Here is a 23,390-nt window from a genome sequence, read left to right as displayed (position 1 = left end):
TATAATGAACTCAATGAAAAAAGGTCTGTGTTGAATAGTCATGTTAATGGACTGATAGAGTCGATTTAGTTAAGTAAACCTGTGAAATTAAGCTTTTTTTAAGCCAAGTAAATACTTCCTTACTTTAAATAAGTGGAAGGAAATATCAGTTGGAAAGTGTTAGGCATCAAAAGTTTCAGATGTGATTGTGATAAATGATCCAATTCAGTTTTAAAATATCAATATAGTGACATATTACCAGTGTTGTAATGTAGCTGGTCCAGCTTGTGCTTAAGCCTTACTTTACACTGTTGGGTAGTTTAAACTGTGCTGGTGCATAAAACTCCTGTTACTGAGGGAATGAAACACAATATTTCCCTTTGTAACACATTACACACAATTCCTGTAAATCCACAATCCTGATGACATTGCTCGTGGGAAAACCTACAAATAGAGGCGCTGTGTTGTTAAAAATGGCTGTTATTACAGGGAGTCCAAGCTTAAAAAAAAGACAAACAAACAGAGTGGAACTGGAAAGAGATGGAATAGTATTAATGTTAGCATGTCAGCCTGAAGAACTATGTTTAGGGTTATGAGGGCAAGACAGTGATTTTTAAATCTCATCTAATTCAACAGTTATGTTTCTTAAAGGACAGACGAGTGAACAACAAAAACTTCTGCATTTGCCCCACTTTACTGTATCAAAGGTTTCTCTGCTTCAACTAACATCCATCTGTCCAACTCTTTATCGTCAGGAGCTCTTGTGTTCTGTGGCGTTCAAGATAACCATGTCATCGATGGCATTTGAAGCCTCTTTTTTATACCACATGACTGGTATAGGAATGTTAGTAATCCAGTCGGGTAGTTTTGATGAAGACATGAGTAAGAAAAAGGGTTGACGGGTTTGTAATAGACTACACAAGATCATGTGTGTCCCTCCACTGCCCACCATCACTTCTGATCAGCTATACAGTGTATTTGTGGTTAAAGTCCAGTTCAAAGAAGCTTCATCGATTTCTCGCAAAGTCTTATTTATTTATATTTATTTGTTGCATCAGCAGTTTACAGGTCCAACCATTGCACACACTGCAATATTGTCCTTATTTACAATACTCTTGGCTGCTGTCATTTCTTTTGAATACTTGAGGTTTCAGCAAATGTACAGATTTTCAACACAACTGCCTCAACAGCCTCAGTGCTCCAAGAGAGCCTCTTAAGTGCGTCATTATGCTTAGCATTGGTGACCAGTTCTAATAAAGAAACAAAACAGTCATCAGATTCATTTCTAAAGCACTTTGTGCTGCAGATATTCTAAATATCTTCAGTTTATTCTCAAAGGCTGGCTGCTTATTGGTTGACTGGAGTTAAGACAACTGATTGAATGCATCCTTGAATGGATCTCTGTTGAAAAGATATTTCAAGCCTAAATAAAACAAAGGCCACAAAGTTCATCAACACATTGAGATACAGTACAATTGACAGATGCACATCATCATCCTCTTTAAAAAGCAAACCTCCGTCCTAAAGGCAACGAGTGAGAGGTAACAGTGTGAAACATAAAGCAGAGCTGTCTCAAAAAAGAGCAATAAATACACTGTGGTTAAACATTTACACATTTCAGGCTAGAAGTAGCTGAGTTATAAAAATCCTGGATACATTCTTTCAGTCACAGGAAAACATGATTTAGACTTCAAGTTTATGTCACCTTCACACACACACTGTCACTTCCTTTAACTCTTGGCAACTTATTGGCTAAAAAAAACAACAACACATAAAATACTTACATTCTTTTAGTCATTTGAAATGGTAAGTTTTGACAGTTTCCATTATCTGGACATTTATTTATTTTTACACTGACTGTTAGAGATGGTTAAAATGACCTTATAACCTGCAATCTGAAATGTAATTCTTTCCTTAGTTTCTTCACAGTCAACAGTGACTACTGCATTCCTCTTCTTACAATAAGGTCCACTTCTGCCAAATTGAACACACTTTATCCATATTCAGTGTATAAAATTTGTCAATTCTGTATAGTTGATTGAATATGCTGTTGCACAGTCTAATAGTCCTTATTAACAGTTAAATACTGTTCAGCAGTAAAATCTCATCATTATTCTGTTTCCTCAGTCATTTTTGGGGTTAGCACCACATCTTTCTCCTTCTGGTAACACTTTCATCTCTTCTTAGGGCACTCCTCTCTTTTCATTCAGCGATTTTGACATTCAGTTCACCCCTCTGCCTGCATGTCAATCCATCTGTTCATCCTGAATATTTTTATTCAGGCAGAACAACCTCATATGTAGTCTCTGCCCCCTCCTCTTGTTTCTGTCCCTCCATCCCACTTCCTTCATCTTCCTCTCTCTCGGTGTTGATCTGGGCCACTCCCAGCCGGTACAGAGCGTCCCTGATCACTACCTCTCCAGGTTGACAGGCCTTCACCACTTGGTTTATCTGCTGGTTCACAATGTCCCTGCTGGAGAGAAAATCCACCAGACGGTTGTAAAGGTAGTAATAGGCTGTGTTGTTGAAAACCACAGGTTGCCGCCGCATATGGCTCACTGAGGAACAGTCCTCTGGATTCTCTGTGGAGTCTTCCTCAGCTTTATCTATCTGCTTCTCCTGTTCTACCCCTTCCTCATCCTCCTTCTCTTCCTTCTCTTTCTCCAGCTCAGCCACCAGGCTGATGTAGGGCTCCAGGTCTCTGCAGAGGGCCAAGGAGTGATGCTCTGGAGCAGAAGGTTCATGGGCCTGAGCTGCTCCAGGAGGATACACCAGCCAGCAGGAAGAGGATTTGGTGATGGGGTGGACCTGCTGGTTCTCCCCCACCAACGACTGGTCAGCGCTGTACGGCTGGTCTTCCAGCTCAGCGCATGACACAAACTGAAGAACAAAAGAGGAGAGGTTACCTGAGAGAGTGACACACCTTGAGCCTTTAACATAGACACTAAGAAAACTATATGGGACGTCCAGTTTTTTGACACAAATAGAGGTATTACAGGCTTAATCCAATCCAATTGTAAGCAAAAGGGCGAGGTGACCTGATGCTGATCAAAAGTCAGAAAATAACCAAAGTCATTGGGATTCATCCTGAAGTTACCGAGGATTTCTGTATAATATTCCATGGCAATGAATCCAACTCAAATTGAACTTTTAGTACATGGACTAACACAAGAAATATTGTAAATCTACATTTTTGCCATTTTCTGATTTACAGCTCTAATGTGTTAACCTGACATGCCAGATGGTTTGTTACACAGAACCATCTGAGAAGTCATCCTTGGAAACTGTTTGGAAAAGGGCAGGCACTTTAAAAAAATACTTGACAAGCGATTGGATGAACCATCTGTCCATCACCATCTATCACCGTCTTACCTTGTGAGGCAGCTGGATTTGCAAGATCACATGAGAATCCTCATAGGACACTGATTGGTCCAAACACAAGACTGACAAGATGGATTCTCGTGACCTTATGACCTCGTGTATCCAGCTGCCTCGCAAGATAACTGATGCTTGTAAACAGTAATGATCCCCTGAGACATACAAAATGGATTTCTTTTTTCAAGCTTTTCAATCATATATTTGAATATACTTACAATTTATCTGATCCAAAAAATACTCATTAGGCCTTTAATTGAATTTGTTCCATTTTAACTAGCACATATTAAAGTTTATTAACTTATCTCCTAAATTTAATTGAAATCACTCACCACTGGCTTTTCAAAGGGATCAGAAAAACAGCCTTGGTTCCTGCCCCACATCTGGGCTGCGAGCTCTGGGTACTGCATGTCAGCACACAGTGCCACCTGACGAGCGCAGTCATTAACATAGACTGGGGGCCAGTAGCGAGAGGACAGTAGCAGATCCACATGGTCTCGAGCCGTCTCTCCTCTCACCAAGTACTTAGAGCCACACACCACCTGGACAGAGGTAAGGGACAGATGCGGACAAGTGAACACTGAAAATAACACTGAAAACCCTTTCTGAGGTCTTGCAGAATGACGGGCTCAGTGTGATGAATAAATGGCAAAAATATAAGGAATATTGGAGTTTGAAAAAGTTTTAAGTTCATGCATAACTTTGGTTTTTCCCTATAGGACTGATTTTGCATTTCCTGTTTTAAAATGTCACATTTTGTACAAGAGTTTTGATACAAAGATCTTGTTGACTTGGTTTTGAACTGAAAGGTCAACTCATGACTAGGATGACAAGTTAAAACAATGACAGTGCTGCTGTTTTTACCTTGTGGGGGCAGACCTTGGACAGCTTGCCAGCAGTGAGGTGTTGAGGGGGCTGAGGGGCTGTGGCAAGACCGCCATGAACAAGCGTATACAAGGAGATCAGAGAGGCCAGCAGCTCATTCTAACACAGAAGGAGAGAGGGAGGAGGCTTTTATTTAAAAAAAAACTTCTGCACAAATTAAGTATCTTATAGAAGCAGCAGAGATAAGATGAACACAAACTTAGTGTAATAATTAAGGAAACATTCTGTGAAACAAATTCAGGTTTCCACCACAGCAAGCAAACTATCTTGCTAAAATGCCCTTGAGCAAAGCATTTAACCCCCATCAGCCTCAGGGTGTGGGGGAGGGGAGGGGAGGGGAGGGGATTTCCTGTAATGTAGACCAATAATTTATCACATGATCAGTGTGTTTGCTCCAACAGCAACACTTGTATTTTTGCTAGTATTTTACAGTCAATATGTTTAACACAAAAAAAGCAAAAACGTGCATGCATAACGAGCGCAAAGGCACATGTCTCTCACACAAAAACACACACGCTCGCACATGCACACCTTAGTGGAGCCTGGGGTGATGCTCGCCCTGCAGCGATCAAGTATTGTTCTCAGCTCGTCCTCACTGTGATCTTCAATCTTGTCGAGTCTCAGCTGACCGTCATGAATAAGACGTACCAAAACTGATGGATCTCCTGAGACAGATGAGGAAAACGGTCTTTTAAAAACTGTGAAAATATGTTTACAAAAGCCACTACGACCGATACCTGTAAACATTACAAATCAGGGATGGAGACAGTTTTCTCCCTTATTTCTGACTTTAAAAGAAAACCCTTTTCAAGGATTAGCAATTACAAAAGCTGAAATTAAGTGGTAGTTTAAAGGACACTGGTACCTGAGGGCTGCTGTGTATGTGACAGGACCTTGTCCTTCTCTGTGTTTATGACAGTGGGGCTCCTCATCAGCGGGGGAATGAAAGGAGCAATAATGGAAGCATCCACCCGCGTGATGGGGATGTCTGTGGGGAAAGCTGCCTGCTCGATTGCCTCACTTTCCATGGTCAGCCAGAAGTCATCCACGTGCACCTCATCTGAGATTGAAAACTCAGGCCAGGTAAACTGCAAAGAGGTCACACCAGTATGGAATGAAACACTGTCACTGCTAAATAGCTCTATGTAATTACAGTCTTTTGAACTAAATCTGTCACCTCCACATTCTTGAGCTCCAGCACATTGTTTGTATATCGCTGTGAGATCTCCAGCTTGGGAGCAACGCCACAAATGCCGCAGATCATATCATTGTAATCTCGCACTGTAAGACACTCAAAGGCCCAGTAGCCACTCAGGAGAAGCTCTTGAATTTGAGATGACTCCTCTGGACTCAGAGCATGGACTGATGCAAAGACAAAAAACACAGGATGATAGACAATAGACAGAAGTGATAAAAGTGCTATTCAAAATGACTAAATTGAACTATGATAGTGGTTCCAAAGTAATCCACACAGTGTTTACCAGGGTGATTGGGGACATGGTCCAGCAGGGTCTTAGCAACCTGAGAGGGTGGGTGGCCCAGTTTGAGGTTGGCCCTGATCTTCAGGAACAGGTCAATACTGACCAGCAGTTTGTTCCCAATGTTGAACAAACCTGTCAACAAACAAAACAAATCCACATTTTAATTCACACAGAAAGCTGTTTATAGGTCATACTGCCTTTAACATCTTTCTCAGAATCAGCTGTTTACATAACTCTTTGATACAATGTGACAAAGAACTGCTGTTATCCTGAACTAACTAACAAAATACTACTGTAACTGTGGCCTCATGCCTACAAATAAAGCAAAGAAGGATGAAAACCCTGTAAAAACATGGAAAATAAACAATGATAGTAACACGATTAAATACTGCCATATTAAGCAGCTGAATATCAGAGTAAGCCAAGCATTTATCTGGTTTTACTGAGCCAAAAGATTTAGAATTCTTTGGTTGGTATTTGTTGACATTCTCTTAAAGCGTGTAAAACCGTTGAAAACATGTCCCTATGAAAGAGGCAGAGTTTTAGAGGAGCAAGGAGTAGAAAATGTGTGACCAGTGTATACTGCAAGGAGAGGGGGTCAAGTAAGATTCACTGGAATCTTAGATACTGTATGATATGACACACATTATTCACTGTTGCGGTGCCCCCTTCCGGCCAATGAGCGTTATACTGAATATGCCCAAAGGAATAAAACTTATGATCTTTTGCTTAAATTTAGGTCAAATCTAATCAGCAAAATTTCTGTATATTGTGTTATGTATTTTTTCTATAGTTTTGGGGCATTTTAGAGAGATGACAAGACACCAGGGGAGAGAGAGAGAGACGGGGAACAAAGGTCTGTGGCCAGAACTGAACCATAGAACAATGAGTGTAGCGTTGAAAAATGATGCAAAGGTAAAATGACACACATGATTCCTAGGAGTTTACCTGCAATCTCATCTGTTTGAGATAAGTCTGCCCCCTGACCAAAAGCAAGGGAAATCACACTTGATGAAAATTAAATGAACAAGGTTGAAGACGTGAGCGGTGCCGTTTACCTGGATGCAAGTCAGTGAAGCTGTGCAGGGCCAGACACTGAACGTTGAGACACACCTTGAGCTGGAGAGAAGCTGTCTGGATCAGTGTCTCAGTCAGCAACCAGCAGTCCTCCTGTCCTGCAACAGTGCTAGAATGTGCACACAAATACACACAAAAAGTATATACCAGACATCAACACAAAATGGAAGTACTGACATACAAAAACAGAAGCAGAAATACTGAGGAGAAGCTTGTGATTAAATGTGTGCTTAAATATCTCCACCATGTCATTCCAGTTCCCATCTTCTCACCTCTGATCTCCTTTGAAAAGAGGGTAGTTACACAGGCTACAGTGAGTAGCTGCTGATTCATAGAACTGAGGCCACCCGGACTCGACCAGCGTCTCTGCTTCGGTGCCGTCTTCCTGCTCCTGGTCACCTGGTTGAACCAGGACGATCTGAAGACTGTTGAGCTCCTGGATGAGGGTCAGCGTCTCCTGGAGCTCAGTCTCGCTCTCAGGAATCAGCAGGGAACGGCGCAGCAGCTGCAGGGTAGATTGCCGCTGGAGGTCTTTCTGAGCAGCACTCAGAGCCTGGTATGGATCGAGCAGAGTCCCAGACTGCAAAAGAAGGATGAAATTATGAGAACAATTGATCCAAATTACATTATTGAAGCTGTTAAAGAGGGATGAGGTGAGAGGTAAGCTTTAATAATCAACACAATAAAAGTGATTCATCGCTACAGCAAAAAAATAAGGTGAACAAGGTGCAAAAACTTTTAACAATAAGCATGTTCAGGGCTTTTATGTGGGATATTGATGCCAAGATTAGTACAATACAGTGCTACCACTGGTATTAGTACTGGGAAGACAAATAAAATCCTGATAGAACTTAAAATACAATGAAACAAAATTACAGAAAGAGAGAAGAAACAGGCTGTTAAGGATTAAAAAGGTGACACCAATTCTAAAAGAGAAGAAATCCTATAGTATCTGAACTTCATCAAAATCTAGAGGAAGTAAGCTTTCACCTTTGTTCCTTTGGCGTTTCTCTGCGTCAGCTCACAGCCACATTTAGGGCACACTGCAGGTTTGTGTCTGTTTTTATACATATAGTCACAGAATGGGTTCTTACACCGACCCCTGCCTCGTGCTGTAGACAGTCCCAAATCCTAAGAGAAGAAAGAAGACCAACTTATCAAGAACTGAAAGAGACAAAATCATTTTGCAGAGAAATGCTGAGTAATTTAATTACAATACAGCAGTAAATCTCAAAATTCAAGCAAGCTTAACTGCACAGGAAACAGAAATATACTAACAAAGTTAGAAACTGTGTGCTGCTTAAATGGCACAACCGACACGATATTCACTCTCCTATCAGTGAGTGAAGCAACAGGCTGATTTCCTTCTGCTGCGACCGGAGAATCCTATAAAAAAAAAAACATACATTGAGTGAGGACACCTGATAAAAGCTGTGTCTTTATTATTCTGTTTGTGTGTGTTTGTAGGTGTTTGTGTGTGTTTACCTGCTTGGCTGTGGTTGTGACTGCCTGACCAAGCTGTTTTAAAGTGCTGGGTTTGAGACCTGAGAAACTCTCTCGAGGCACTGTGGTTACAAAAAAAAAAACCCCAACCTCATCAAAGAGCAAAAACCTCAGGAAGTACAGTCACCTCTATAGACGTCTCACTTCCTCTCAATATAATCAAATACACTCAAGGTGGTGTGCACATGCCAGTAGTAAGCAATGAATGAACATACAATGAAACTGTACACAAACTATGACCAAAAAGAACACATTTAATAAAGTATAATAAAAAAGAACAATCAAATGATGCACAGTACCAGAGGAGGATTTATTGTTGTTCGCTGTCGGAAATTTTCCTTTGTCAGGTGGGACAGTTATGATCTGGAACACAGCACGGCCTGGAAATACAAATACAAGCAATTATGTAAATCCATGTTACCACAGCCTATTTTAACACTACAACAGACCTGTGAGCTGTATGTTTTATCTCACCTGTGCTACAATAGGCGGGGAGGATGGGTCTTACAGGTCTCTTCTGCACAGCTGTGCTGCTTCTGCTTTGACTCTGGACTGTCGCACTTTTCAGACTGTCTTTCAGTTGCCTATTCAATGAGAGAGGAAGAATATGTTGAATCCAACACAAACTAGTGTCAAACTTACAATAAAAACAGCTGCACTAACAACTCACAATGGTGTCAGTGTAAATCTATTCTATTTATATTTTCAGGTTTGCAAAAGGTCTCCATCCAACACTGTCATACATTTATTAAAATGACTTTAAGAAGGCCACTGTGTGTATTTACTGCAAATGATATGTAGAAACTCAAAAAACTTCAAAACAACAACTCCATGGATGCTCACTCTGTTTGTTCCTGTGACTTGATGCTGCTGCCCTCTGGTGGCTTAACAGCTGGAACTGCACGCTGCTTTTTGCCGCACCGTTGAACTTGCCCGTCTTTTTTACTCCCAGTGGTGTTTGTTTTACTGACATCGGCACACCCCTCCTGAGCACAGGGTGATGTAGCTTGGCAGCTTTCCTTAGACTTGGTTTCAGCTTTCTCTGGCAATTGCTTGGATGCCGCCTCTTTCTCTTGTGTTTTCTTTGCCTGATATATAAATGCAGCCAAAGTTACGTGACTTAAACAGCATGTCATAATGACATTTACTGAAAACAGAGACACCTGAAGCATTAATCCTTCTGGATGTTCATGACAGATTAAACTTCCCTAACTGTTTGTGCAGATATTGCTTGACACTTACAGCAGGTATCCATTTGCCACCGAGGTGGCTCCCACATTCAGGACATGTCGGTGGCTTATGGCGGGTGACATACACAAATGAACAGCCAGGATTTAGACACCTCCCTCGACCTCTCCTGGTGTATGTCTTCACAGACTGCAAAAAAGAGGCAAACATGTAAATTCCTGTCTCTCAACTCCATTTATTACCACATCCACTTATGTGATTTCTCAAATTCTTCCTTTTCCAGTGTATTCTATGCTTGCCAATTTCAGTATTGACCTTTCTAAGTTGGATGGAAAGTGTAGGTGCTTACCATTTTATATGAAGGAGTAGCACTTCGTTCTGCACTGCCTCCTACAGAAACCATCATTACTGGGCCCACAGAGCTGACACCCGCCAAAGACTTGGTCTCCAGAAGGTTCTGAAGTGAAGTGAGAAAATGTGTCACTGCATTAGTAAAAAGACTGTTTTGTGAATAAAATGTTGAGCCTTTGTGCTACTGCAGCTGGTAGAGGGAAATTAAAGTCTCACCTGGGTGGGTATAATGGCAACCACCTGTGTAGTTTCCCCCTGTATTTGCTGCACCATCGCCCCGCCATAACCGCTACCAGCAACTCTTGTCTCATTTCCTTTCAGTGTGACCCTGTTTGCCGTAAGGTCAGCGGAGTTCTGTGAGACTCGGGCATCTGTGGAGGCTAGGGCTTTGGAGGAGATGGAGGAGGAAGAAGAAGGTGGGATTCCTTGGAGGGTCGTCGGATGAGACGTTGCAGCCGTTTCCTCTGCTATATCATCAACAACAATAAGCTGCTCAGAAAGTTCTACCTCGCCAGCCAAACCAAGAGGTTGGAACTGGGGTTCTTGGGTGAGAGAGGCAGAGGGCAAGCCTCCCTCCGGTGGAGGATCAAGAGACTCCATGCTGACCTCTGGCTGACAGAATCCTGGCTGGTGATTTGAGGAACAGCCTTTGGCCAAGAGGAAGTAGCTGGCTCTGGGGAGGATTTTGCGGAAGCCTGGCAAGTCTCTGGAGGGACTGACTGAGGACTGAAAGAAATGCAAGGTTAAGAAAATTGTTTATAGAATAATTGCAAAATTATACTAGACACCAGTAAATCAGGCTGCTGTAGATACAAAGTTCCTCCGCTGTGAAAACTGAGACTAATGGGTCACTTCACTCTGACTTCATCTGTAGTTACATGAGCCAAATGTATTCATTACCACTGAAATCAATCCAGTTGACAATATGAGTGCTCTGCAGTGCATAATCATGAAGAAAAGCTAAGAAATACTCAACATCCTATATTAAAACCAGCACTCCATCACGTGAAAACCTTTTAAAAAGATTGGCTTGGTTTGACTGCTTAGTTGTGTCAGAATACATGGTAATATCCCTACAGTTTTTAAAATGTAGGCTGTTAACCAGAAAAAAATATTAGAAAGTAATGGGAGTTCCTGTAATCACTTTAGACTTTCATAACTCATTGTTCTGAACTTTTTTTATTAAGGTGATTAGTGATTCTTAAATTAAATTAACATGGAAAGTAATCTCAATGAGCATTTGCGTGACACACTTTCATCTTTTGAATTGACTGTAATTGGTTTATGAACACATTTAAATTTCTTTCAGAACAGGCCTGGTTGTTCTGATTTTTAAATGAGGACGTTTTACTCTGAGTACTTGTGAAGTTTGACCAGGAAGTTTTATTATGAGTATATACAATCTCCATGAATGCTCAGATATTTACATAAAAACAAACTAAAAAAAGAGTTGAGGATGTAGCTTACTGTATCTATGCCCTCTTTCTCCGACTTGGCCTTCTCCAGATAGTAGCTTTTCTCAGCTACGCTGAGCCTTTTCCAGCTCTCACTGATACGCTTGTTGATCTCTGACTGTGGCAGATTAGGGACTTCCTGTTGCATCATCTGATGGACATCAAAGTAGTATAACAGGTAGGCAGACCTAAAACAGACAGATTCCATGTCTACAATCAGTACACGACAATCAGGGAGAATTGATATGATTTTTGTAAGCTCAGTCCCCGTTCTGGGCCATACTTAATGCTGTGATATTTTGACAGCTGTGTGACAGTCTTTTCAGGCTATATAAGTTACCTGGGCTTCTTTGGTTTCTCCACATTATCTTCATGAGCTTTGCTTTTCCTCTTTTTTGGAGGAGTCACTTCCATTTGGTTGTAGCAGCTCTCCACCTCGTCAGTCACTTTCACTACCTCATACACCTTCACTTTCTCCATGATTTCCCAGGATCTAGGGACCAATTTGAAAAATAGTACGAGATTAGTTTGTTGTTCATGAACCTTTATGAAGGTAAGATTTATTTCAGGGGTGTTATATTAGAATACATTAGTTTTAACTCAAGTTAGGTGAGCAAAAAAAGAAGAATACAAACGGATAACTGGATGTGTATTACATTACATAATAATATGCATTTAACATCATTAATAAATGATACAATGGTGCAACAGTAAAGCATGACTGTGCAGCGCCACTCTTCTGTGTCGTGATGAAAGCACTGAGTTTATGTAGTTTATGATAACTCAGTGGGTAAGTTATACCTGAGCTGATGAGAGGCAAATAAAGATACTTTTTAATGTCTGTCTAATAAAAGCCACTTAAAGTAGGACAGTAAAACTCTGCTGGTAAGTTGCTCTATGATGAGACAAAGCACGATAGTGTGTTGGTCATAATAACATTATGCGGAAAGTAGACATGCGAGTGGCTCACTGAAGGAGGAATAAAGCGCTAACATGTCAAACACACTGACTAAACGCAGCTTTAATGGCGTGTGTTTATACTGCCTGCACAGTCCGTGAGTTATCCAATGAAATGCCTTCTTATTGAAGCCTTACCTACGACGGCCCGAGGCGCTACAAACTGCTCTGAAAGACCTTTAGAAGAAGCCACATAAGTCGGACATTGTACAGACTGTAAACAATCCTGAAATGTATCTATGCTTCATATCAAACCTGGAATTCGCGACGCATAAATGTCTGTAAAGTAGCTTCGTTTGTCGTCGAATTGTAAAAAAAAATACATGGCGGTTTGTTGCTATGGTCCTAGACCAATCAAATGCCGGAATAAACAAGGACGGGCCAATCATGGTAGACGTTTTTGACACGTGAAGGTAACGCTTGCGTCCCATAGACCTTCAGAATACAGATAAGTGCAGTTCACAAGTACTCAGTAAAAGTGCAAATCACTACATGGGAGGTCTTAATGGTTATTGTAACACAAAGCTCAGTCCGTAAAATATTCACTGCTTCAAGTAAGTTTTTTTTAATCTTGGCCAAATAAAAACGTTTTCTATCAAAGTGGAGAGGTGATATTGTATACCCAAACAGATATATCATCTTAAAGAATTATGCTTAAAGTTATCCATTTAATCACGGGGCAGAGAAATGAAAAATACATTTCTAAATACACAAAGGAGAAGATAGCAGTGACAAAAAGCGCAAGTTTTTTGTTACTGTCTTGAACTGTCTCCGGAGTTAAAACTGTATTTTTCAACTATCCACGGCGCCGTAAACACCCAGACCAAACTAATCGCATCGATCATAAGCCGCCCAGGCGTAGGAGCCGAACACTGATAAATCCACTGAGCAAAAATGGCAGATGACAAGGTGAGTGAGTTCCTGTGCTATGGCTATAATTGTATTAAATTCACGTGTTTCGTCAGATGACAGTAGCTGCTGGAGGAGGCCGAATAAACCCTCTCAGCAGCCGTTGGTTCTGTGCTAAAATGAGCATTTCTAGATCCACGAACGCTTGTAACGGACATACTTGATCTGGCTAACTTAAGTTATGGTGCTACCAGCTAGCCAGCGAACTTAAACTGACCCATTTAACTGTCAATTAACTGTTTGGTTAGAAAAAGCTTTTAATGGGAAATTATGTCAGTAACTAATTGATTTTAGGCTATGTTGTATAGCATCTTAATTATCGTTCAAGTCGGAATTGTCACTTTCTTAATACAAACGTGACCCACGGTTTCTATTTTAGGATCCACTGAAACAGTTGAAAGACCTGACTCAGCTCAAAAACCAGTTGGAGGAGATCCAGAGACGAGTGGAGAGCGAAGTCTCCGTAGGAATCCCTCAGGTAAGTTATTATTGTGCCCCTGATAACTGACCAAGTTACACGAGGACAAAAAGTCAGATGTTCCCCTTCTCTAAGTTACCAACCTTGGATTTTTTCTCCAGATATGTTTTTGAAGGTGAATGTAATTTATGTTATTCTCATGGAGAATATATATTAATTTAAATGGCCAAACTTTGTCCCTTCATTCACCTTTTCTATTAATGAAATTGAATCGTGTTGCTCTTGACTGAAGGTAATGAACAAGCAAAGAGAATCAAAGAATATGAGATCATGTCTTCGTATATCCTGATTTTAAAAGCCTTTTTCACTGTAGTATCGTTGCCCTTTTCAGAGTTCTGTCTCAGAACTTTCATATATACCCTCTTATGATTAGTTTGTGTTATTATATTGTTAGTTAGCCTATATGATGTTTTATCATTGACAAGGGGATAGATATAGGCCTATCCTTTTTAGCCTTTATTTAACCAGGTAAAAGTCTCATTGACATTAAGATCTCTTTTTCAAGAGTGACCTGGCCAAGAGAGTAGCTTAAACATTGTTATAGCAATAAACAAAAAGAATATAATTATTACACCCTACAAACAAGTGAACACAATATTCAGTAAATATGCAATACAAGATTATGGACAAAATCCAGTTATGATGGGCTGCAACCAATGATTATTTTCATTATCGATAAATCTGTGGATCATTGACCATCATCATTGACCACCATCAAATGGTGAAAAATGTTGATCAATGTTTCCCACGATGACATGAATAAATATCTTTTTTTGTCCCAACCAACAGTCCACAACACAAAGATATTCTGTTTACTATCATAGAAGACTAAAGAAACCAGAAAATATCCACACTTGAGAAATTGGAACCAGAAAACTTTGACTTTTGTTCTTAAGAAATTACTCAAAATGATTACTTGTTGCCTCTTTAGTTCAGTTTATTTACCCATCTGTATGTCCTTTCCTGTGATTGGACAGTGCTGTAAATCCTGCTGTCTTGCTCTTGTAGGGAGGCTCAGTGTTGGGATCTCCATTTCTGAAGGGTTTCCTGGCTGGCTATGTGGTGGCTAAGCTACGCTCCTCTGCCATCCTGGGAGTGCTGCTGGGAACAATCACTGGCATCTACTCAGCACAGAACTATCAAGTGCCCAACATTGAAAGAACTGTGAAAGAGTATATGAACAGTTTGAAAAAAGGACCAAAGTAATTTGGGCTGACTGCTAGTCTTGCCAGTCATATAACGGGCACAACTAGAAGAAATCCTGCTGCAGCTGCTGGCTTGTCAGTGGCCCATGACAGAACAACCTTCAAGATTTCTGTGTAGACCGGACTGTGGATGTAATATAACTGGAATTTCACAGGGGACTCCAACTGAAAGACTTTCTTTGTCTCCTTTGTTTTGTTTGCATTTTTGTGCAAGTTTCAAATTGACTTAAAGACAGATCTTCATTTCCACGTGTTCCTGTTCAATGTTAATACAAGATGTAAGACTACAAAGTTTTAAGGTTTGGTCCCTCAAATTTCATAACTTGTCTTAGTTTTGTTGCCTGAAGCAGATGTCTAAGCCTATTAGATTTTGAATTAGTCGTGTAAAACGGGCAGTAATTCCTGCAAATGCGTCCTACAACTTTATTATTATACAGAAAAAATTATACAGAGAATAATGTATTTAAGTATTTTATAATTGGTATATAAATGGTTGAGCTTTGTAAGATAAAATAGCCTAAAGTGAGTTTTTGCACTATAGCAAGTATTGAGATTTGTTAGGAATTAAAAGTGTTTATTTTCCATCATTGAGGATGATTGTGATCCAGAATGTGGGGACCTCCTCTCCAGTGAAGTATAGGAGACAGTGGGTGAAGAGGCTTCAGTGGGGCATCCTCTTGGGCCTGATGGTCCTCATATACGGCTCTCATGCACCACTCATCACTCTGACCAAAGTAGACGGTCAAGTCCCTTTCGACCCCTCCTCTTGTGTCGTCATGATTGAGTTAGCCAAACTCCTCATTTCTCTGGCGACTCTCGTTCTAACTGGGGGTGTATCCGCCTTACACGCTCCTCCACCTCTAGTCCTTGTGGCTCCGTATGCAGTCCCCGCCATACTCTATGCCCTCAACAACAACCTGGTAGTCGTCATGCAGGCCTACATGGATCCAAGCTCATACCAAGTCCTCAGCAACCTAAAAATCGCTTCCACCGCCCTGCTGTACTCCTTCTGCCTGGGTAAGAGGCTCCGGCAGGGTCAGTGGTTAGCTCTGGGGCTCCTCATGGGAGCTGGTGTGTGCCACAGCTACAGCAGCCTGGATCTAGGGGACACTGACAGGGATGAAGCTGAGCAAGGCCCAAGGCTTCATATCACAGCATGGGGGCTTTTCCTTGTGCTGGTGTACTGCTGTGTTTCAGGGCTAGCAGCAGTTTACACAGAGAGGGTGCTGAAGAGCCAGAAGCTGCCCCTAAGTCTGCAGAATCTCTACCTCTATGTGTTCGGTGTAGCCATCAACGGACTGTCCTCCTTCTCCGCTGTAGCAAGTGAAAAGAGCTTTCTGGAGGGATACTCAGGGGCGGTTTGGGTGATTATAGCAGGGCAGGCAGCTAACGGACTCCTGATGTCTGTGGTGCTAAAGCATGGCAGCGGGATCACCAGACTGTTTGTCATTTCCTGCTCCATGCTGGTTAATGCTCTGTTGTCTTGGGCCATTTTAGGGCTGCAGCTTACTCCTTTTTTCCTCCTACCAGTTTCTATGATTGGACTGGCAGCTTTCCTTTATTACAGATAGTGGAGTCTTCACCAAACAAATCACAAGGCTCGACTTACCCAAAAGGAACTCCTGTCACAATCTACCAACTGTTTGTTTCCTAGTTCTTGAGACTAAGTTTCAAATGTGATGTGTTTTCTGCCTTCTGTCTATCTGCCTTTTTAGTCTTGTTTTTTTTTTTCCATCTTAAAACTGGACTTTTTCATCCAGAATCCAACACATGTATCTGATTTGTAACCGTATTACCATGTCATGTCAGCTAAAGTCTAATTTGACCATTTGCATCACATTAGAAGGTTTAGTTTATAATTTTGTTAGGCTATTGTAAGTAAATTCAAATAATAATGCATGTAAGAAATAATTATATCTTTCAGTAACACATATCTGAAGGGTGCTGCTATTGACATCTTGGTGTTTTTTTTGTTTTGTATCACATTCTCTGCCAAGAATAATATCAAAGATCAAATAAAAGTGTTATTCAGTGTGTTAATGATGACTAATAAATTGTCAGTTTTATTTCTCATGACTTACAATATGCACATTGATTCATAAACATCTTATATATTCACTGCTGCTGGGATAACAGTTCAGCCTTAGGATCACCTCGCACAGCTAGAGCATCCTTTAACTCTGCCAGCGCTGTAAAGAAAAGTAAAAGAAGTTAACATGCAGGTGGGAGCTACTATCATCTTTTGGTATTCATGTCACATTCAGCTCATATCTGTAAAATAACCGACAGTGTGGTAGAGGTTAAGAAACATACACCGACCTTTGTGGAGTTGTTTGTTGTCAGCCTGCAGCTGCTGGTTCTGGGCAGACAAGTAGACAGCATCCTGCACGGCCTCCAGCAGCACACTTCTGTATCTGCCCTCTGACATCTTCCTCTGCTCCTCGCTTACCTGACGAAACACTCTGAACACCTGAAGAGCAGGAAAAGAGATAACAGAATAAACATAAGGGTGATGCGGGAAAGACAGAAGCCAGAGATGCTTCCTTATCAGACATCTATTACAATATACCCCTTTTTTCCTGAAAGTGTGTACAATGTGTGTCTCTAATATGAGGTGGCACTCGCAAAATTCTGTTAATTTGTTTTTTTTAAAGCATCCGTTGCTGCACCATTTTCAGATTTACAAAACCTATCGGAAAGAAATGATTCTGACTGCAGTGACCTGTAAGTGTGGTAAAATATGGACTACAGTCTACCCAAAATACCCCCCCCCCCCCTCCCCCCCGGCCCCCAAGCACTGAGTCAGCATCACATCAATGCTCAAGCTTCATGCAGACCTTGTCATGAGTAAAACTTCAATATATTGAGCTGCGCATGAAGAAAGCTTATTGAAGATATTTCCCCAGTAGTTATGTTGAAAATGTCAATATGTGCTATTTTTACATGCTAAATGTATTATTAAATGTCTGTAAAACTCTCCAGAATTGTTGTATTTCACAGCTCAGTTAATATGTGTATCGCATATTTGTGTTTATCGTGTAAATGAGGAAGAATCACTTATATGTAAACATTTGATTGTATTCATGCTGATTGTATTTTCATGGGAGTGTGAGTAGTGGGACACCTTATTAACTTACCATCATACACTTTCAAAACGCTGCTGCATACTCCTACTCCTCAGTAAGGAGACCTGTGTAGCTCTCTTAAATTATTTGGGAGCTGAGACCAATTTAAACTTTATGCATAGCACTTGTTCTTAATAATGAGACTAAGTGCAAAACGGCCTCATTCTTAGAATTTCATCGTACTATAGACCAAAATCTTACCCTGAGAGGCTTCAGACATACTGACTCAGGTGTTCTGAATAACAAAGCTCACGCAAACACATAAACCATCTGCAGGCAGACTGAATCACATCTATTGGTGAAAGAGGTCAGCAAAAGGAAATACTAAACTTATTAAATGAAAATGTATTTGAATCAGTGTTTTCTCCAAACTCTCACCTGCAGGCTCTCCTCCCTCAGACAATGCAGCTCTGCCTGGTGTCTGTGATATTGATCCTGCAGGTCTCTCTCAGCCTGCTGGGCCTCAGCGCGCAGGGCCTCTATCTGCATCACCAGGACCCGCCTCTCTCTGGTCAGCACCAGCAGCTCTCTCTGGGGGTCCTCTATCTAAGGGAGGATTAGATGAAACCATAAAAAATGCAAGGAAATAACGGATTTAAGTTGCAAATGCAGTGGTTTCCTCTGCGCACAATAAATCCAGCCTTGCATTAATTTAAACTGACTCAGCAGCCCTCTGCTAAGATAGATCACAAACTGAATAATGTTAAACAACAGTGTATCTCATTAGCTTACCGGTAGCTGTTCCTGCGCCAAGTCTCTCTCCATCGTCTCCACCTCTTCCTGAATTAATCTCCCATGGTCCTCCTTGAGTTGCCTCCTCCGCTCCAGGGCTTTGCTGTACTCCAACTGAGACTGATCATTAAACCCACAAAATAAACATCTTAGTGTGGAGTGCCTGCTGTTGCAAACATAAATCTTATCTGTATGTTTAACATGGTGTTCACAAAGCCTTGTAAACACATTCTCCAATCAGATGCAAAGGTGTTCTGTATATAATACTTAATTTAAAATGGCAAGAGTTAGATACTTGTTGACAGAGGTCAGATTTCTCTGTAGCAGCAGTGTTCTTCACTGTTTCCTCTCTGAGAGTCTCCCTCAGCTGCTGGATTCTTTCTACCCTCTCCTGGACTTTCCCCACATTCCCTTTACCCTCTGAGGACATGAAAAACACACATAACATAGGTCATGCTTGTCCCTATGTGCGCAAGTCCACATATTTTTTTTTTAATCATGCATATTACCTTTGATATGATCTTCCATTTCCTGTCTCAGCTGTTCTTGTAAATATTTCATGGTGTCTGTACTCTCTCTGTGACTAACGCTGTGATCTCCAGAAAAGTGCCAATTGCTATCTGGGGACTGACGACTCTGCCAAAGCAAATGCAAAACATAGTACTCACTTCATCATGTTGGAAAAAGAATTTGTCATCCTTTGCCAAACTTGTGTGGAAAAGTAATCTGTTTACATATGTTTAAACCTTAATTTTGACTTTTATCTTCTCTGACTCTTCCCTCCTTTTTTCCCATGACTGATCTTTCACAATCTGTTGGAAAGATCACAGGAAGTATTTCCATTATGAACTCAGTTTAGTCCCTAAAGAAGATGCTGTTTAGTATCACTGTAATCCTACAAAATACCTGCAGGTTTTGGATCAGCTCTGCTAGCCTGTAGGTGTTGTGCGCTGCACTTTCCCCCTGTGACATCATCATGTTTCTTACATCCATGATGCAACCTCTGATCTCTTGCTCAGCTGCCCACGGACACCAGCAGCCAACAGCAGCCTGAGTTACCAGACTTCTCATTTTCTGGGCCAAAGCTAAAGCAGAGGGCGTCTCATCATCTAGAAGACCCGCATGAGGAGGAGAGTCGGTTTTACATCAGTAAGACACATGCTTAAATTGGTGTGGTTGGGACCAGAGGAACTTACCCTGAGGGTGGATACAGTAGATGAGAACCGTCTTACTGTTTCCTGTTAAGGCATCATTTAGGAGGAAAGGCAGGAGCTTGTCGGTTGTTGTGGCTTCACATTGGATTTGGTCCAGAACCTTCATCAGTGGGCTGACTCTGGAGAGTATTCAGCTGTTAGCACTGAGTCCAACACACACTGTGCATCATAGTGCTGCTACCTGTCCAGTTATATGGCATTTTAAAAGTGCTATTCGTACATCAGTGTGTGATGAGAGAACAGACTAAACATAACATATATATATATATATATATATATATATACACACACATATATGACATACTTATTGTACACACTGTATAGTATATACTAATCTTTATACTAGTATTTAATATACTGGTTTTTGCATGTATATGTAAAAGAAATCAACATACTTTACTGTTATATACTAACAGGAAATGACGAGTGCCAGTCAAACTGACATTAGGATGCTGTTGCCAACTTCACAAAGTGGCAGCGAAATGTTTTTATTATTCAGTAGCCTTGTTATTTTTTGCTTTCTGAGGTGTAACTAGAGCTGTTGCAACACTATCCACACCTAGTTTTAATGTTTTCTAGCTGTAAGCAGCTCTGCGATTTATTTTGTGCATTAGTGTTCCTCAAAAATCAAGATTTTTTAGTATGCATACTGATTATTTTGACTTATTTTGGCTTTTCTCCAGTGTGAACACACTACATACTTAAAACCTGCTTAGAATGATTTTGTAGTGTGATTTCTGGACATGGGGTGTGTTGAAGATTGTAGTACTGTATGTAGGACAACTGTGGACGGTGAGCTGCTAGATTCGTTGAAGCAATTGATACAATACACATAATATTTGACTGAATAGAGCCCTGTCATGGCAGAAGACTGCAATGATGCACTTTGTGTGCAAAATGGACTTAATTAGCTTTTTTTCACAACAGATGTTTTGACTAATCATTGCTGAAGAAGCACAGGTGTTACTAATAACATTAACGATGGCTCTGGTGTCACAGTTAGCCATGACAGTGAGACAGTGAGCCAGCATGCACAATACCACAACCCTTCCTTCCTCCCTTCCTTATATTAATGCTTATACTTATACACTCTTTATAAGGCATGCTTTATTGGAAAATTGTACCTGATAAGGATGGAAATAAAATTCATAAGACCTGAATGATTGTTGTGAATGTCTGTTATGAATACTCAAGATAGTAAATGTTAAAATATAACCAGCACACAGGACAGAGTTATCTACCAGAGACATAATGATGACTTAAGTACCAATCCAGTCTCCAGGTATTTAGCAATGAGACTGATGGTTCCCATAGACAGAACAGTTCTTAAACACGTAGCTGAACATTAGGAAATTATTTTTAGCTCCTCTTTCCCATGTAATGGATAGCTCGCTGTACTGTACTGACCCTCTGAGGTCAGTCCTGCTGGCTCCTCCTGTCAGGCTGAACAGCTGCAGTCTGCTGCGGCAGACCTCAGACTCCAGCTCCTCTGGATGGAGTTTCCACTCGACAGCCACTGAGAACAGGGAACTACATCTGTGGGAGACAGACATGAACACAGGTACATTCATTCATAGCATTCAGGAAAGGTCAAGCTGACCGACACCGTGTGCAACAACCTGCTCAGGAAATCTGCTACATTACAATGGAATCACTTGTGCAAGAGTATGACACTTAATTCTATTGTGTTTGACCATTCAAAGTTATTCAGTAACTGGATTGCATGGCAAGAGTTTATGTGACCTACCTACTGGAAATGAAGCCTGCATTGGCCTTCAGTGTTGCTCTGCATGTTTCATAAACACTATAAGCTTCTTCAGCTGAGTCCACACAAACCTCACTTAAACCTCCTATAAGCCTGAGACAGACATGTGCACATGACGTCAATGTGTTGCATGCATAAACCATTTCAATATGTATTTGTTGTTTACTGCATGAAATCACCTTCCGAGGATTGGGTGCATCATAAGTTTTAGAGTCTGTCTGCTGGGGCTCAGGAGATCCACAGCACTGCCATCTGGATGAAACTGACATCAAAAAGCATCTAAAGTTAGGCTTTATCATATTGTGTCTATTATAATTTGTGGTTATGCCGTTATATAGAAGGACAAACCTGAAGGAATGACAAAGAGATGAGCAGCTCCTCTTTCACTTGTGATGACATGCGACTTAACAGATTTGTCAAAACCTACAATCAGAGTCAAGATTAACAATAAGGAAACATAAAAATTGTCAATACTGGTTACGGTTTTGTTTAAGGCTCCACCTGTTTGACGATACTGTGGTCAATCAGAGTGCTCATCTTCTCAGCGGAGGCTCCACATATCAGCAGCGCTCCATTATAACCACTAGATATAGACTCAGTTAGAGGCTGCAGGAGCTCAGAGTGGAATCTCTGCAGATTAATATTCAGACACACAGTTTCCAGACATCACAATATTCTGCAGTCCAAGGCAGTAGAGAGGCTTTGTGGAGTAGCTCAAATAAAACAGTCACGTTGGTATAAATCAGAGGTCAAAAGGTCTTCTGTACCTGTATGTTGTCAACAGTCACAACTTGGTCAAATAAGAAGGACTTTCTTTCCTGTTTGAAAAACACATACAGCATTGAGAGCTTGCAGAGAGCAAGTAACTAAATGGTGACAGTGACAGTTTTTTTTACCTCATCCTTCCCCGATGTGTAGACTACAGTACGTCCATCTTCTATAATAACTACACAGTTTTTACCCTCTGAGTGCACAAACAGATATAGAATATAAAAACACATCTCTCTAATGGTGCCATAGCAGATTTATAGATTTTACATTTTCCCACTTGCTTTACCTGGGATTGTAGGAAGTAGAACTCCCACTCTCACTGTTTCACCTCTCTCACATGGCTGTAGAAACATGGTCACAGATCACCATGAGCCAGACTTCATTTGCTTTAATTCTGTTTTCTGTCATTTTACGATGTAATGGTTGTTAAAAGAATTGGTACTTACAGGTGCATTCATGTTCCCAGTGGCCATCCTGTCTTTATGTCTACCGTAGCCGCTGGGTCACCTGGATTTCATTGCACTCTGCTGAATTATTGATGAGACAGAATCTACTTTCACGGGTCTAAGCGATCAGGGTACGGTTACCAAGATGGACAGAAAGGTCAAAACTGAGGAATAATCATTTTGAAGTAATTTTCTTCAACCATCCTCACTGGGTCATTTTGAAATATGGAACACTGCCAGAAGTTGTTTATTCTTTATTAATTCTCCATTTTATTACAAACAAGGATGTTGTTTACGGCAAACATCAACAAAAAGAAATCAGCCATGACAAGAAACCAATAAATACCATCAAATAGAGAGGAGAGCTGTGGTGTCGTCTCCCACCGGTAGCATTTACACGTTTCAAGAGGCAAATTCATTGCACCAATCCAATGCTGGGTCAATGGAGTGGCATACACAAACTCAGTGTGTATGTTCAGGAAGGTGACGGTGTCT

The 23,390-nt window shown here is 40.9% G+C and overlaps 4 protein-coding genes across 6 annotated transcripts; 2 read left to right on the top strand and 2 right to left on the bottom strand.

The window, feature by feature from the left end:
- Positions 1–993: 993 nt before the first annotated feature.
- Positions 994–12,825, bottom strand: hmgxb3 (HMG box domain containing 3). 3 transcript variants are annotated; one of them, XM_067599104.1, is made up of 22 exons: positions 12,506–12,825; positions 12,389–12,427; positions 11,634–11,786; positions 11,307–11,481; positions 10,056–10,565; positions 9,838–9,945; positions 9,543–9,677; positions 9,144–9,388; positions 8,775–8,884; positions 8,600–8,680; positions 8,283–8,362; positions 8,076–8,183; positions 7,788–7,928; positions 7,070–7,377; positions 6,779–6,906; positions 5,721–5,852; positions 5,417–5,601; positions 5,105–5,327; positions 4,771–4,904; positions 4,219–4,338; positions 3,687–3,896; positions 994–2,859 (listed from the first exon to the last, which is right to left on the bottom strand). In XM_067599104.1, the coding sequence occupies exons 1-22, from the start codon at positions 12,679–12,681 to the stop codon at positions 2,254–2,256; spliced, it is 4,107 nt and encodes a 1,368-aa protein (XP_067455205.1). In that variant the 5' UTR covers positions 12,682–12,825; the 3' UTR covers positions 994–2,253. The 3 variants fall into 3 exon arrangements, with proteins under 3 accessions (XP_067455205.1, XP_067455206.1, XP_067455207.1); XM_067599105.1 differs by lacking the exon at positions 12,389–12,427; XM_067599106.1 differs by lacking the exons at positions 12,389–12,427; positions 12,506–12,825 and adding an exon at positions 12,095–12,333.
- A 184-nt stretch (positions 12,826–13,009) lies between these two features.
- On the top strand, positions 13,010–14,847 carry LOC137189323 (uncharacterized protein LOC101885612 homolog). Its single transcript, XM_067599108.1, has 3 exons — positions 13,010–13,159; positions 13,539–13,637; positions 14,646–14,847. Exons 1-3 carry the CDS (start codon positions 13,145–13,147, stop codon positions 14,841–14,843), a joined length of 312 nt encoding a protein of 103 aa, XP_067455209.1. The 5' UTR covers positions 13,010–13,144; the 3' UTR covers positions 14,844–14,847.
- A 588-nt stretch (positions 14,848–15,435) lies between these two features.
- On the top strand, positions 15,436–16,882 carry slc35a4 (solute carrier family 35 member A4). Its single transcript, XM_067599107.1, has one exon. The coding sequence runs from the start codon at positions 15,436–15,438 to the stop codon at positions 16,411–16,413; it is 978 nt and encodes a 325-aa protein (XP_067455208.1). The 3' UTR covers positions 16,414–16,882.
- si:dkey-201i24.3 (M protein, serotype 2.2) lies at positions 16,710–21,705 on the bottom strand. Its single transcript, XM_067598485.1, has 11 exons — positions 21,665–21,705; positions 21,321–21,449; positions 19,896–20,032; positions 19,606–19,808; positions 19,446–19,511; positions 19,209–19,335; positions 18,995–19,119; positions 18,700–18,819; positions 18,346–18,513; positions 17,162–17,312; positions 16,710–17,031 (listed from the first exon to the last, which is right to left on the bottom strand). The coding sequence occupies exons 1-11, from the start codon at positions 21,703–21,705 to the stop codon at positions 16,958–16,960; spliced, it is 1,341 nt and encodes a 446-aa protein (XP_067454586.1). The 3' UTR covers positions 16,710–16,957.
- Positions 21,706–23,390: the final 1,685 nt, after the last annotated feature.

This window comes from Thunnus thynnus, chromosome 9 (genome assembly GCF_963924715.1).
Source record: "Thunnus thynnus chromosome 9, fThuThy2.1, whole genome shotgun sequence".
In the NCBI taxonomy this organism is placed as follows: Eukaryota; Metazoa; Chordata; class Actinopteri; order Scombriformes; family Scombridae; genus Thunnus; species Thunnus thynnus.
This window is presented reverse-complemented; position numbering and strand designations above follow the sequence as displayed.